Source organism: Lachnellula hyalina, assembly GCF_007821495.1.
Source record: "Lachnellula hyalina strain CBS 185.66 chromosome Unknown contig00185, whole genome shotgun sequence".
In the NCBI taxonomy this organism is placed as follows: Eukaryota; Fungi; Ascomycota; class Leotiomycetes; order Helotiales; family Lachnaceae; genus Lachnellula; species Lachnellula hyalina.
The window spans coordinates 8,023-23,357 of record NW_022157299.1 but is presented as its reverse complement, the minus strand read 5'-3'; the positions used below and the strand labels follow the sequence as shown (position 1 = coordinate 23,357).

General features: G+C 47.5%; 4 protein-coding genes across 4 annotated transcripts; 2 read left to right on the top strand and 2 right to left on the bottom strand.

Annotated features, from left to right (window-relative positions):
* Positions 1-2,820: 2,820 nt before the first annotated feature.
* Mpped1 (Metallophosphoesterase domain-containing protein) lies at positions 2,821-3,765 on the bottom strand (the record flags this gene model as incomplete). The annotated part of the gene is made up of 1 exon (XM_031153238.1): positions 2,821-3,765. One exon carries the CDS (start codon positions 3,763-3,765, stop codon positions 2,821-2,823), a length of 945 nt encoding a protein of 314 aa, XP_031002156.1.
* A 1,083-nt stretch (positions 3,766-4,848) lies between these two features.
* cyn1 (Cyanate hydratase) lies at positions 4,849-5,505 on the top strand (the record flags this gene model as incomplete). Its single annotated transcript, XM_031153237.1, has 3 exons — positions 4,849-4,881; positions 4,961-5,400; positions 5,484-5,505. The coding sequence occupies 3 exons, from the start codon at positions 4,849-4,851 to the stop codon at positions 5,503-5,505; spliced, it is 495 nt and encodes a 164-aa protein (XP_031002160.1).
* Positions 5,506-7,801: 2,296 nt separating this feature from the next.
* moc3_1 (Transcriptional regulatory protein) lies at positions 7,802-9,933 on the bottom strand (the record flags this gene model as incomplete). Its single annotated transcript, XM_031153236.1, has 3 exons — positions 7,802-7,982; positions 8,020-9,711; positions 9,812-9,933. The coding sequence occupies 3 exons, from the start codon at positions 9,931-9,933 to the stop codon at positions 7,802-7,804; spliced, it is 1,995 nt and encodes a 664-aa protein (XP_031002159.1).
* Positions 9,934-13,012: 3,079 nt separating this feature from the next.
* On the top strand, positions 13,013-14,217 carry LHYA1_G008315 (uncharacterized protein; the record flags this gene model as incomplete). Its single annotated transcript, XM_031153235.1, has 2 exons — positions 13,013-13,350; positions 13,401-14,217. Coding segments are annotated over 2 exons (1,155 nt in total), but the record flags the coding sequence as incomplete, so codon positions are not given.
* Between the last annotated feature and the right edge of the window lie 1,118 nt (positions 14,218-15,335).

Sequence of the window (15,335 nt, the reverse complement as noted above, 5' to 3'; positions counted from 1 at the left end):
TTTCCAGTATACTCACTTAAATCTATGGCCAAACTTCGGGATTTTGTTGGGGTTTTGGATATTCTTCCTCTTTACATACCTTCTTGCATTGGAAATCGTTTCGTATAACACAAGCTCTGCAGCCGTGTTACCATTTCGAAGAGAAAAGAAGTTCCCAATAAAGAGTCCTGGGTCGAAGAAGAAAATCCGGGAAGTTAACTACCATACTGATTCAAACGAGATTGTTTCTCAACATCTTCAGATCCAAGTCCTCACCTTAAATCGAAATAACCCCTGCTTCTATGCTTAAATACTTTGCGAAAAGCAGGGCCAGGCCTTGCAAAGAGTCCGAGAATCCTGCCGCATACGTTTTGCAAATTGTAGCCTGTAAAGATACTAGTACCTCTCCAGATTGGGTGCTAACTTGGACGAAGAGCACCAAGCATTTGGACATGATGGCAGAGCATAGACGAATGAACCAAGACCTGTTTAAGTCCAAAGTCAATACTAGCCACCATGCGAAAGCAAAGAAGTTTGCAGCGCCACTTATCATCCAGGAAACAACATTGCGCCTGTTTCAACAATACTGGCGTACTCCTTCCTACGTGTGGAGCAAGTTTCTACTTGGTATCCTCTCAGCTCTGTGTTACCGAATCACTCTGCATGTTCAAAGAGGGTTCCCGCACCCTGGTCCGTATCATTACCTTTTGATCGCAGGGAACTATGTTGTGTCAAGGTATCAATGATATACCTTGAGCTTTTAGACCAAGACGTTACGTGATATTTAATCCATTTTCAATTTTTCCATTCGTTTATTTTCACAATTTCTGCTCAGTATGCTTCCCAACTCCATACAGCCTTCACATCCATACAAACACAGATTGTCCTTTCTTTTCCATGCCATCTCCCCAACAGTCATCCCCACCATTAATCCTTGAGTCTTCTCCTGGTCAACAGCCTCATATTATACGTACGGTACGGCTCAGCGCCATCCTCGGCCGGCTTCCACAAACAATAACAGGTCCTGGTAGCATGCAGTGCGCAGGGCTCGCCATTGCGCATATCGCGATACCTGCCCGTTACATAGGGTTTCCAGTCCATGCATACGGAGTCGTTGTGCCACTGCCACCAGATGCAGTAGCACTGGTTGCTGTCGTGCTCGTGGCATTTGAGGGTGTCGCTGCCGATGTTGGGATAGTCGAGGCTGTGGACCTGGTCTTTGCTGTGGTCGATGGAGATGCCGCGCGCGTAGACGGAGGTGTGGAGGCTTTCGCGCAGGCGCTGGAGGGGAGAGAGGCCGCGACAGCGGGTTGAGCGGGCGATGGCGAGTTGGAGGGCTGTTTGGATGCGGAACTCGGACCATATGGCCTTCTTCTGGCTCTGGGTGAGTTCGACTGTGGGTTGTTGGGATTCGGTTGTGTTGCTGCTGAAGGGTGGCTGATAGGTAAATGATTTGTTGGAGTGATTTGGGAGCTCTAATAACCTTTTTCGTAATTCGGTCCCCAAGTTGGTGGTCGATTCGATTGGGGTTTCGATGAGTGTTTCGATGGGTGTTGCTAGTCGGGATCCTAATCGTGATTCTTCAAACGACACCTCTATAGATTCTCTGACTGATGTGCTTGCCCGGTCCTTGATAATCGTGTGTAAGGCGCAGTCGAGAGAAGACATAGACAATGGACCCGAAGCACACTTGCCCTGACATGCCGAAGTTGGATTTGGATTCATCTCAAACGTCTGCATTCGCGATGACATTGGTTTCCGAGAGCACACAGCGAAGGACAAATCGCTGACTGAGAAAGAATCAGACAGAGGACCAGAACCAGGAGCCATGATTGATAATCGCTTGTAAGGCTTTAGTGATAGCAAGGTTGAAATTGAAGATTGCTGATGATAATAATTGTCAGTGTCGAGGAGTGTTGATAAGTGTCTTGATGAGCGTCGTTGTTAACAAGTGTTGAGTGGAATCAGTATGGGTTTTGATACACGGATATAAAAGTGTCGAATCTTCCAACCCCCCAGAAAATTTGTGCGTCCATCGACAGACTTTATATTACATCTTGCACCCGAGTGTAAAACTAACCAAGTGCTTTTCAGGTTATGTTACCATACAGTCCAAATCTAAAGGTTGCTGGACCCCCATGGTTCCATGAGTGAATCACTTTGTGACGTTTAGTGGCCGCATTATAAGTTAGTACAGAACAGAAAATTGACTATGAACGCACTCATATTAGAGAAAGAAGTGTTGCTGAATAAAGACATGTATATAATATCTTGCTATAACAACTAATAACTAAGTAATTGTGCTTCTATATATACTATCCTCTTGATTATACAATATAATCGTTTAATAGACAATGTTTCTTCACTTAAAGATCTCCTCATCAGGATTGTGGGGCAGTTAATTAAGCGAAGGACCCGATATAATTTAAAAGGGGTAACTATTGTGGGGTGGTCAGTGCGGGATAGCCAATGGGACAAGAAGAGGATGAGGAGGAAGCTAAAAGAGGCACATAGGCGTAATCACAGATGATGTAACTTGAATACGCAATGGCTAAAGTCCATCAAGGTATTTCCTGTGATTCAATGCTAGTTTTAATTCAGGAGAATCACTAATTTCCTCCCCAACTTCTCTAGTCGAACGTGAAGATGCATACTACAAGAGGCAGATATGTAGGCTGCGTGCTGATGAAGTATCCTTTTCTGTGGAACAAGGAATGTTACCTAGCGTCCAAGAAAAGAGGCTCCTTGTATTGACTCAAGTCTGCTTGTACTCGTGCTAAGTATGCTTTGATGACCCCTACCCTCAATTCCTATGCTCATAGTCCACTACCGAGAAAGCTCTCAAACTGATGGGGCTTTTATGAGATCCAAATCCACCAACCATGGCGCATTTGTCGGCTGAGCGCCGCTCCCATTCCCAATCGCAGCATTAACCATCAATGTGTCTTTGCCGAATGTCATCGGAGAGCGTGTCACCTGTGGATAGGCATTTTCCATGTTACTGACAATTTCTATCGCCTTTTGTCCTATTGTGTTCAAGTCCTCTTCCCATCGGACCCATCTAGCGCCGTAAGCCTGATCAACATGCCCAAAACAATGCAGACGTGGTCTCGCTCTACTGATGGCTCGCATCAAGGTCCCGCAGCCAACATTGCCATGCGTTTTCCGGTCTAGGATTTTTCTAGGCGGGCCGTGTGTCATAACAATATCAAGGGCTGGGAAGTTGGGCATTGGGTTCTCGGCGATGCATCTGTATCCCTTGGCCACTGCATTGGCGGGATTGAATCTGTCCTCAGCCGAACCGTACGCAAAAGCCGAGTCGAAGAATCGGGGCGAATAAGGTGAGGAATAAATCGTGAATTGGGCTCCATTTTTCAGTTTGAATGCGTTGAGTCCTTCTGTCAGATATGTAACTCCAGCCTCTTTTGCCAAAGGTCCTGTCATCATACCCACTGCCCTTTTATACTCAAGGGAGGCTGGAGAGTCGGGATCATCGGTGTTCTCCTTATGCTTTGACCACCACTCTTTGTCCAAGACATGTTCATGATTTCCTGCAATCACGAGCTTGAGTTCGGCATTGATACTTCCAAGCATTTGGAGGCATTGTTCGACTTCGTTCGGCTGACCAAGACGTGTGAGATTGCCGCAATGTAGGAGGACATCGCAATTCGGGAATGGATGTTTGAAGTTTCCGGCCACCTTGTTGCCTGCCTTTCTTCTGTTTTTAAACTTGAAGCCAAGGGTATCGGAGATGATCATAAATCGAGTTGAAACGGTGGATGCCATTCTAGGAGTAATGATCTTGGAAGGCTTGCGTGTGCTTGACGGTAGCTGGTTTAATCGTATCGTGCGTGGATGCAAGCAGAAACGTAAACTCCACCGTGTTATATTGTAATCAATGGTTTGACAAGGCAGTCGCAATAAGAGGTGATTGGCTGAATCGGAGATAGAATAGCGGCCGTTTGAATTGTCGCTCCAAACCTCGCCGGCTTCGTGAGGTGTTTGCATAAGGACTCAAAGAGTCAGTCCCTTTGGTACTGCATAATCTTGAAACCATGTGTAGGAAGCTTGAGACTGCAGGAGCGATGAGATGTAGTCCTTCATGAAGCGGACACGTGCTAGCTCTCACGTATTGCCCCATCGCAAGACCTCATACCAGTGAGTTCTAGTATGGGATCTTTGTTTTATGGTGTATTGTATCTTTATTATTATGTATAATCATGAATCCGATATACGAGGTAATAAGGGGTGTTCTATGACTAAGCATATACTACCGGTAACTGGAAAGCAGAGAAAGAGAGGTGAGGTCGTAGCTTAAACCTGTGATTACCGGATGAATAAATAAAAGAAATCGAAAGCTAAGAAGTATTATAATACATTTCTTATTGAAAGAAGGATTAGAAAGTGCACCCAAGGTTGTTGGGATAAGGGCTGTCTCCCACCCTTTCTGGTCATGTGATCTAGTGTAGCTTAGTCAGCAAAGAGGCATAACCTCTTCGCGTCAACACCACCATGAGATGCTAATCGTCCACTTATTGTCTATCACGTGCAACGATAAGTGGACGATTAACCCCAGAAGACCTCCGTAAATGTCACTATTTTCCATAAGAAAAAAATCCCAAATTCTTAAAACGCGGACAAGACTCGGGGATTTCCCGGCGTCTAATGTGACATCATGACGAGGTTCCAAGCCCATACTATAGTAGCTCGCGGGGTAAGCACGACTATACATACCTAGGTAGGTACATAAACATCTATCCCTCATCTTCTCCCACTTTTATATACAGCCAAACAAAACAGTTTTCACTAAAGGCTCACTTCAACAATATATTACAATACAATCAAATCGTACCATATTCTATTAGCAAAATGGCAGACAATAGCAAAATCGCAGTCCTCGACGTAAGTCCCCTCAATTGCCCCGCCTGCATAGTACGCGCCTCAAAACAATCAAACTAATAACCCACCTTCCTACCCACAGTCCTCAATCGTCGACCGTCTCCCTCTTTCCTCCAAAACCCTCTTCGACGCCAAAGCCTCCAAATCCCTGACCTTCGCCAGCATCGCCAGCGCCCTCGAGCGCTCCGAAGTAGCCGTCGCAGCGCTCTTCTACGGGCAGGCCCAAGCATCCCCTGCCGACGTGTCGAAACTCTCTTCCCTACTCTCGATTCCCGAGGAGGTGTTGGCGGAACAGCTGTTGGGGTTTCCGGACCGGGGGAGGGCGGGGCCCATGCCGCCGGTAGAGCCGTTGATTTATAGACTGTATGAGATTGTGCAGAATTATGGGTATGCGTATAAGGCGGTGCTGAATGAGAAGTTTGGGGATGGGATTATGAGTGCGATTAGTTTCAGTACGAAGGTGGAGAAGGAGGTGGATGATAAGGGGGCCGAGTGGGCGGTTATTACGTTGAGGGGAAAGTGGTGAGTTCCCCCCCCCTTCTTTTTTCCGACTGAGCGGAGAAACCTTGAGGGGACGATGTGGATAGTGCTAATGGTGTGGATAGGCTTCCTTTCACCCGGTTTTAGACGCGAAGTTGAGTAGAGTGAGTGGAGGATTGCAGAAGAGTCCGAGAGGGTGATGAATGATGGTGAAAGAATATTACATGTAATGTTAAAGGTCCAAGTGCCGAATGAATCAATAGCTACCGTTTCCCCTTCAAGTCCTCCACACCGTCCTTATTCTTGCAAATATATACGGGAACTGCAAATCAGCCCAACCCACCACTGATACCCCCCCACATCACTGCAATCGCCTTGTCTTCACATCATCATCCACACCCAAAATATCTAGCAAAATGCAACCAACCTAGTAAAAAATATATTTTATTTATCACTAACTACATAAGAGAACCAAAGAAACCCGAATGATACTGCAGTACCACCAAGTCCTATGAATAATGAGCGCCAAACGGCAAAGCGCAACCTATTCTTTACCCCCTTCCGCGTCTTGACATATGAAGAGGTATCGAATGAGGGGCCTGTATATGAAAAGTTTCCGCCCCTCAAGGCATCGTAAATCGAATCGAAAATATCGTACTAATGAATGAATGAATGAAAAGTTACGTGCTCGTGCCCGTGCAAGTACTGGAGACGACATAACATCAAGCCCTTAGCTTACTAGCAGTGCATGGCGTGCACAAAGTAGCAATAATTTAGCATCGCTGAACGACGCAGTTGCCCCCGCCACCTCCATTGCGTTGGACAACACAATTGCCTCCGCCGCCTCCTCCGCGTTGGACGACACAGTTGCCCCCGCCGCCTCCGCCGCGCTGGACGACGCAGTTCCCTCCGCCGCCTCCGTTGCGTGCTGTTGATGCTGCCATTTTGAAATTTGGGTTTTTGAAGTGGATTCTTTGTGTGTGTATGTGTGTGAAAAGTGAGTGTTTGTGTATAGCGAATGTGTGTATGTGTAGGGTGAAGACGAAAAGAGCGAGGAAGGAGGAAGGGGACGGGGTTTTATAGATGGGAAGGGAGGACTAGACCTGGGCTCGTAGTTTGGAACTTGTTTGTGTGAATGAAATTGAATGAAATGAAATGCATGAGTGAACAAGAGATCGTGTCTGGGCCGCGTGGTATTGGATTGCTTGTTCTGGTGGTAAGTGCTGAATGATAGCATGGGCTTCTGTGGTCCCGTCCTACCTTTCCGGTATAGCGGCATCTCACTCTACATATTGTGCTTCGTATTGTTCCTCTCCAGTACCCTAGGCGCCTTTATCCCTTGATCGAGTTCGTAGCTCGATACGGGAACCTAAGCGAACCCCCTTAATATTGTTCTCTACGTATTATACTCTTTCGCTCAAAGAACACCAACGCCAACGCAACTCAACATGGTAATAAATGCAGTTAGAGAAGAGACATACATGGGGTTCGGGGTACTTATTGCTCCGTATGCGATAAATGCGCGAAGACAATTGGTCGGGCGGCAATTTGGAACCGGTGTGCTAGTGACAGACATAGAAGATAGGTATGGAGAAAGATAGATGAGATGATAAATGAGGCCCTTCTAGAAGGTCCCTGTGAAAGAGAGAGATACAGTAACGACTCTGCATAAAGGTCCGTCCCTTCTAGAAGGAATCGTCAAAGAAAATCCCCACGTTGTAGAAGGGTGCTTGGAAGACGTTTGTGTACAGGAGGACTTGCGAGAAGGATGCAGATGCAGATGCAGATCTAGGCCAAGGCACAGCCGAGTAAGCACGAGAACATTTTTCACTTGAGGATACGCTTGCTAGTCATATACACACCGACGTCCATAAGCAAAGGCACGAAGAGAAGCGACGGATACATAGAAGGAATTTGGTAGACAACTCATCATGATGTGAGTACCTTATCATATCTCAGTTAGCACTTGACTACGAGTAGTACCAATAGAAAACGTTTTGGGAAAGTGAATAAGGAGAATTACAGACATGTTTATTTAGCACCGACTCAAAGCCTAAGGTAGTTTCCTGTCTCGGACTTCATCCCAGCATCCAAGGATTGGACCAGCGCCAGCATTAGGATATTCTTTTCATATTCTTCTTTCTCCAAGCTAGATATTAATGCTAGCTAATAAACACAAACCATAAATGTTCTTTCTCGGAAGCTTGCTTTTCTCGTCTCTCATTGCAGATATCTCTATTCCCGACTGACAATATCCAAAGCGTGCAGCTCCCGCCTCCCATTCGTTGGTTGCAATACGTATGTACAATTCTATCATGCAATCTCGTTTCCGTATCGGATATTGCATTCGTTAGAGGGGTGATTACGCCCTCAAAAGCACATTTGAATGGGCTCCCGGTATACTTCGTAAATGTTGATGTAGAGATTCTCCGTATGACGCCCTTCACCAGAAGATTTGCGTCTCATTCACCCTCGAATCCTCATCACCCTCCCTCGCACCCCTCGTTCCACATCTCAGTGTGGCCTCCCGTTTCTGCAAATCAAATAGGATTTCTTTCACCATAATCCGTCTATCCTTCTCCACAACAGCACCATCCATAGTCCCCATCCCCATATCCAACGTACTGCCCCATGCCCTCCTCTTCGATCTCCATTAACCACTGCCCCACTTTACCACTAAGAATACTATCCCACATCCCCTCTCTTCTCGGGCTAACCATCAAGAGCTTGATCGCGTCCCGGCGGAGTTTTCTGTCTCGGCATTTTGTTGCAACCACGAAGAGGGGAGGGACGATGCCGAGATCGAGAGCAAAGGAGGCTTTGATATGCGCATACCCGTCCTCCTCCCGGTATGTATCGGGCTGATGTGCTGCCAGACCAGGGAAATGTGTCGCTGGATTTGACCGCCACTCTTCTGTCGCACGCTGCCTGTGCCTGTGCCTGCATCTCGGAGTATCCCCGCATTTCGCCTGCGCAAGACTCAACTCTTCATGTAATACTACCTCCTGCGCTAAATCGATAATCTCCTTGAACTGCGGATAAAAGTTGTCAAAATCCATTTCAGATGTGCTGAATCCCATAAGGAACAGAATCGAGGTCATGATTTGAAGCATTTTTAAGACGTTGATACCTGCGCGCTCGGTATTAGTAATCCCTGGTCTTCCGCGCGAGTTGAGGAGTGGTTCAAAGGCCGCGGCCCATTGCGCGAGTTGTGTGCGAAAGCCCAAGCCAGATGATTTTATTGAGGCGGGTAGGATGTTGTTTGGTCCTTGGTAGTAGAACGAGAGCGCTTCTGTGAAACGCATTATACGCTCGCATAGCGCATCAAGAGAGGAGCGCGCTTCTTGGGATGTTTTGAAAATATCTGGGATTTGAGACTCGAGGGACGATGTGGATGATGAATCGGACGGAGAGGGGGCTGATTGAGGTGATGTCGGATGGTTTGAAGGGCTGAGACGAATCACATATGGATGTGGAAAATGGAAGGCCATGTCGTAGGATTTGGCCTGGATGGCGAGACGGGTAAACATCTGAATCAGCTCATCCTCCACCTCCTCTCCCTGTCGTCGGATCAGAGGTTGTTTGGCATCTTGTCGTCTTTCTTCTAGCAGGCCAAGTCCATGCTGGATCTGCGAGATTGCGGCCCTGTGGTCGCCTGTGAAGGATTGAAAACATGTAAATAGGACGATGGATATTAATATTGTTCGTTGAGATCGTGTTTCGTTGTATTGTAGCGCTTCTCGTAGTCTAGTGATGGATTTCCCGTATTGCTGTAATGCAAAGTTATAATGATTCGGAGCCGTATCGTAGGAATTGTTATCTGGAGATGTAGGCGGTGACTCTGAAGCCTTCTCCAAGGTCTTGTATAGAGCACCTAATGCCACCACGGCATGCCGTATTGAAGCCTCGGAATTACTTTCTTGCAGCACACTCCTTGTCCAGAACTCCGAGTCGAAGAATCCCGAGAGCTCGCTGGCAGTGTGTGTGCGAAAGACCTGGAAGTATTGCCCCTCTTGTACATCGAACGCGAAGCCCCCGGGACTGTATAGTGTTGGCTTCAAGTCCATGACTGGTGTTGGAGGCGGGGTAGGACGAGGCTTCTGGGCTGGGCGCGGCGGCGGTTTCCGAACTATAATTGATCTCGATGCTGGAGGTAGTGCCGAGGAAGAAGATGAGGTAGAAGATGAAGCTATCGCAGGATAGGAGGATGCGTTGTTTCCTCCGGGTCGCGGCGCAATTGGGATGGCAGCCTCGGTGGTTCGTCTGTACGCTGGATATCCATCGCAATGCCTTGCCGCACGAACACATTTATTGCATTGCGGTCGCGTCTCGTCGCATTTGACTCTGCGGATCCTACGGAAGAGAAGGATATATTAGCAGATGCGCAGATAGGTACTAGATAGCTATAGCTTTGGAATTACTGTATGGGACGGGAGCTTTGGGAAGCGCTTACTTGCAATTATTGCAGCCCGTCTTGACCTTGGGTCGACTGGCTCTCCTCGACTTGACTGGCTTGGCTGTTTTGTCTGTGCCATTGCCATTGCCATTGCCTTTGTCATCTGTTGTACTCGACATATCTTCCATGTACAGCCCGGTTCCCAGGCATGGCTTGTTGGAGATTATTAGGCGTCGTCCTGTCTCCCAGATATCAAGCTTCGACTTCGGATGTAGCTACAGGATGGCACCTGGGTAGTGAGCTTGGATTCGACTGATACTATTCCGAAGCACATGCAGATGTCAAAGCGCCGGTAGTTGAGTGATCATAATGATGGAGAGAAGGAGGGAGAAGCCGAAGGGGGGGGGGGGCAGGGACAAGAATGAGTAGGGGGGTACAGGTGAGTACAAAAGAGGATTACACCAAATATGGAAGACGGTAGGTAAGGTAACAGTAATTATAACACAGACACGCTTTTATTGTACTGTACTGTACGGTACTGCGCTGTACTGTAAAAGAAGAAGATTAATGTGGATTGTGGGATGCGGGTGGGGATAGGAAGGGATGGGATTATAGGTATAGGAACGGTAAACAGGGTTGGTTACCTTATCGTCCGCGTCCGCGCCGGCGCCTGCGCCATGCGAAATTAGGGGTTAGAGGGTCTAAGACCTGCCGAGCGGCGTTAACCTACGCACCGGTTATTTATAACCTTACTCACTACACTATGAGTAGGAACAGTACAGTACAGTACAGTATATAGTACGGTGTACAGTAACAAGATCAATTTGAATAATAGAGACTGCACTCACCAAAGACTGTTCTGTCCTCCGCACTGTGGATTCAGGTATGAGGCTTCTGTAGCGCGCAATATACTTTAATTGATACTATAAGGTGGGGTGGGAATCGGTGCGGCCCGAAGTGAAGTGTGGTGTGGACTTCTTGCGGAGATGAATTGCACTCTAAAGGATGAAGGAATGGCAGAGATGGATTCTTCCTCATGAAGATTAAAGATGGGAGGAACATATATAAATGAATCCTTCCTATTCCCATGAATGTTTCGCCATCTCATTTACACGGCACAGCCCTGCTGCACTATAGTACAGTACATATATATGCACGGCAGTTCATCAATACAAACGACTGATGCGGATAGTGGCAAAACAGTAACATACCATACCCAGGTAACAACTGAGCCGATAAGGCTGACAGCTCGACTTCCTGTTGGTGAAATCCCAAGTCGATGCCTGTCCTGCTTACTCCCTCCCCCCTCCCCGCCTCCTCTTACTGCAGATAGTCAGTGCATAGTGCGTTTCGTGCATTTCCACAGGGCTGAAGGCGAAGCACTAGGACGATGGCGATAGGGTGATGAGGTTGGATCAGCCGTGGAGGTCAGCCCTAACCTCCATCATCTACACAGGACCAATAATATCGAGCCATGGCAATGGCGACTCCGTGTTCGAGACCGCTTTTTTGTATGGTATGAGGGAGCCCTTTTATCCTAATATGTTATCCTTCTTAGTCCAGTTATTCTTTCATCCACGTATTCAGCATCCATTCCAGTGAAAGGAAAGACGGTGAGAGTGATTATGCCCCTTTACAAACTCCACTCTTGATGCAAGAGTTTAAGTTTCAAGTCATTATTGCAGATTCTGGTCGCTTCCGACAGGTTTCTTCAATTACTGCTCCGATTTAGTGAAAAGATATCTCTTTTTGTCTCTTTCTAGCTAGTGCCCTGCTCACGTGTGGCTGCAGTTGCTCACTTTCCTCACAACTTGACCTCCCATGCACTCACTGCGCATTGAGCACATCAGACGATGGTACCGAGATCTACAAGTAGAGCATTGGCTTTTTTACGAAGTACGAAATGATTAACCTAGCACTGTGTAACACATCTCGTATATTGTCGTACTTGCCTCGGCATATCTCTTTTTCATCTGTTGTTTTTCCGTGGGACATCCGAAACAATTACCTTTTCCTCCACCAGCTTCAAGACAGTCAAAGCGACATACCGAGGGTGCAACCTGACTCTTCTCTAACTTTAAATGAGTAAGACTTCTCGGGACTCGGGTCAACCTCCAATCATCAACTAGCGATCCAAGAATCGGATTCCCGCCAATTTGAATACGCCAGATCAGGTGATCTTCATGTACCGTTGCTTCAAGAATCTGTTGCAACTTGATAGTTGTGCTACCTAAGGCTTGCTCTAGAGGGACCGAGAAGTTCCTTGTGGCGTGCAGTATATTGAAGCCGCAGCCATGTTTCTCATATTTGTATTACACGGAGAAAGACCAATCGCATCCACTTAGCTTTACAGTAGGGCGTACCATAACGACAAGCTGACCTCTTAACAACAGACAACAGACAACAGATTTACAAAGCAGTACAATTTGCCTTCACCCTGACAATTTCCAGAGAATATTTCTATAGAAGCACGGCTTTTTTGTAAGATCTTACCATGGACCTCCCTGTTCCGATACCTCCGGATCACACGACAATTTCCCCACCTCCGGGATAAACCCAGGTTGAAAAGAATCCGATCACAACCCTACTCCGTACCTTAATATATCAGAATCTATCCGAAGACATTGCAACAATCGTTTTGATTCATGTCTCTGCGATTGGCTGCATGTCTCCTTATTATGATTGACACAGTACGACAGTACGCACGTGCACACATGTCAGCGCACACTGTTAGAATAGCCTCACCCCTCATGCGTAACACATCGATATTGCATGTGTATCATACTTTATGGTACGAACATGCTACCCTGGCTAGTTGTGCGCATTCCGGTCATCCAATTGTCCGCATCGTTCCCAGGACTGTGGGCTGCGTGATCGATACGGCGATATCAGTTAGAACGTTCTTTGCGAAGTTCTTTTGATTCGGTAAAGCACGTCGCAGCCAATCGCATCTTCACCCTAAACCTCACGACAGGGGGAATTCGCAAGCAATTCCTCTATATAAGGCCTTGCAGAATGAGGCGTGTTGAGAACTGATTGAAAATTGGATATAAGTACAAGTATAAGTATATATCGAATCCTCCCATCCTTTTATGTTCTCTCGTTTGATTCACTCCACAGAATTTCCTATCCATAGTGGCATATAGTTATTGCAAGCATTTCATCTCGCAACCGGAACACCAAACAAATTTACTACTTTATTTATATACTTATTTTCTTGAGTCCCCCCTCAGGTTAAGCCATTTAGTCAGAATATTTATGCCTTGCTTAGACGCACCAATATTTTTCGAGTATAGGGCACGGAAACTAAGGATGGAAAGGACACTAGGAAATACTACATGCAGTAAAGGCCATATCCACCCCCCTTGGAATACGACAGGACTATTGCGAATCGCCAAGTGTGAATCGGTGTGTGGCTTTTGCCAGAAGGAGACAAAGACTGCAGCAAATCTCAGAAAGGTGACAACTGCAACACTATGCACGCATGCAGATTATTCAGGACATCAGCTAACCAGAACCCAGCATGTTGCGATACATATCAAGAATGAAGCGTTGAGCCTCACAATCGCAGAGGGTTCAAGTGGTCGCGGAAGGTTGTAAGTCCTTTCTCATGTAGTTGTAAAGCGGATGCTAATAATATTACTAGAGAAATCACACATGCTCTGGAACGAGACTCCTCTCTATCCCACATCTCGCAGCTCTCCTCCTCCTCCAGCGACTCCAACGCCTCACGCAGCAATGCCAGTCCACCGTGCCCGCAACTCACCCTTCCCTCAACCCCAGAATCCTTCTCCCCCTCAGCAGTTCTCATGTCTATGCACGCCCACCAACCGCAACATGTGCACCAGGGCATGCAATCCAATTCCCGCGCCTCTTACCCAACGGCCACTGCTTCAGCAGGCCTAATGCTTCCACATGCACAACCAAATAGTCCATTGCCATTCTCGTATCCCTACGCCACACATTCGAACTCAGCACCCGCACCAAGCAATAACAGCTCCTACGTAGGAGCCATGTCTAACACCAACATCAACGCCCTCTACGCACCGCACAACGACCCCTTCCGCCCGCTGCGCGAGCGCAAGATTCATACCAAGACCGCATGGACCGTGATACCCGCCACTGAAGGCTACGCGGTTATGGAATTCTGCAAATCGCAATCAGTAGCACAGCCCGTGTCCGTGTCCGTGCCCCCTACCGGCACAGGCGCAGCAAACATGTTTGGCCACGATGCAATTACAGGAAGCTCGAGCAGGGTAGTAGGTGGAGGTAGTAGAGGCGGCACGATGCGGACGCCGTGTTATAACCGTGAGACGCTTTTCGACGAGGAGTGGATGGCGCATATGAGGGATGTGCATGGGATTTTCTGTCTGTGGCCCGAGACGTGGATTAGGCGGATCGAGGTGTTGGATCTGGAGCCGTTTGGGGGTGATATAGGCGGGATTGGTGAGCTTATAGAGGGGACGTGAGTTGGGTTTTGACTATGAACACGAGGAAAGTCTATGTACAGTAAGGATGTTGTTGGACAGGCAAAGTGTCAAAATGGCAAAGTGGTGTTATCTGGCAATAAAAATAAGAAGGTGGTTTTGATTCAGGAAATCATATAGAGGGGCGCATGTCTGGAACAGGTGTTGGAGCATTTATTCGGGCTGTATGATGTTGGTACTAAGCTTGGATTTGGATTGGAAAGATATTCAAGTAGAATCAACAATCGAATAGGTAATTCTGCTACTTATGTCTTTTCCCTCTGTCATAAGAACCTACCAATTAACAATCATCATAAGTTCTTATTCAAATCAAACCTGACAATCCCTATTCCCCGCCCCCGCCTTCCACCCCGCTTTCCCCGCCAAACGCTACTGCTCGCATGACTCCAGACCCATGTTACGATCGCATCCTCCTACTCTCCTACTCTCCCACCCCCCTTACAGTACGGACTTCTGCTCGGCGAAGCGCCAACTCGGCACCCCACTCCAGCTGGTGTTGTCGATTGGCAATGGCTGGGACACTGTCGATAGAGGCGGACAATATGCCCCGTGGTGGTGATGTCCAGGTTGCGCATGTAACAGCTCGTAACGTCTCTGGCAAGCCGAAGAATTTACCTGCTCAGCATGCAACCAGAAGTTCAGACGCGCCGAGCATTTGAAGCGCCATTTTCGACGTCGTGAGTTCAACAGAGACAGCACACACATTTTCATACCTGTCTTCAAGTATCTTGCCTTAAGTTGGGAGTACGATACTATCCCGTCTTTCGAATTCATCAGATACCCTGGAGCGACCGTACCGTTGTCGAAATTGCCCCACGTGCTTTCCTCGTAAGGAGTTGTACGGCCGTCACCAGCAGCGATACCATGGATCTTCGACTTCTAGCATGCCACCGCCAGAGATTGTCCCTTCCCTGAGACAGTCTCCTCGTCTACTTAGCGCTTCGCTGTTGGCATCGACCACAACAGTAACGCCGGTGACGAGCCCCAATATTCAAGATGCTCGTACAGGTACAAACACCCACGGGAACAGCGTATCACAACAAGTCCACAAGGCTGTGCCGACTTTGGTGTCTCCAAATCATGACCATACCCGG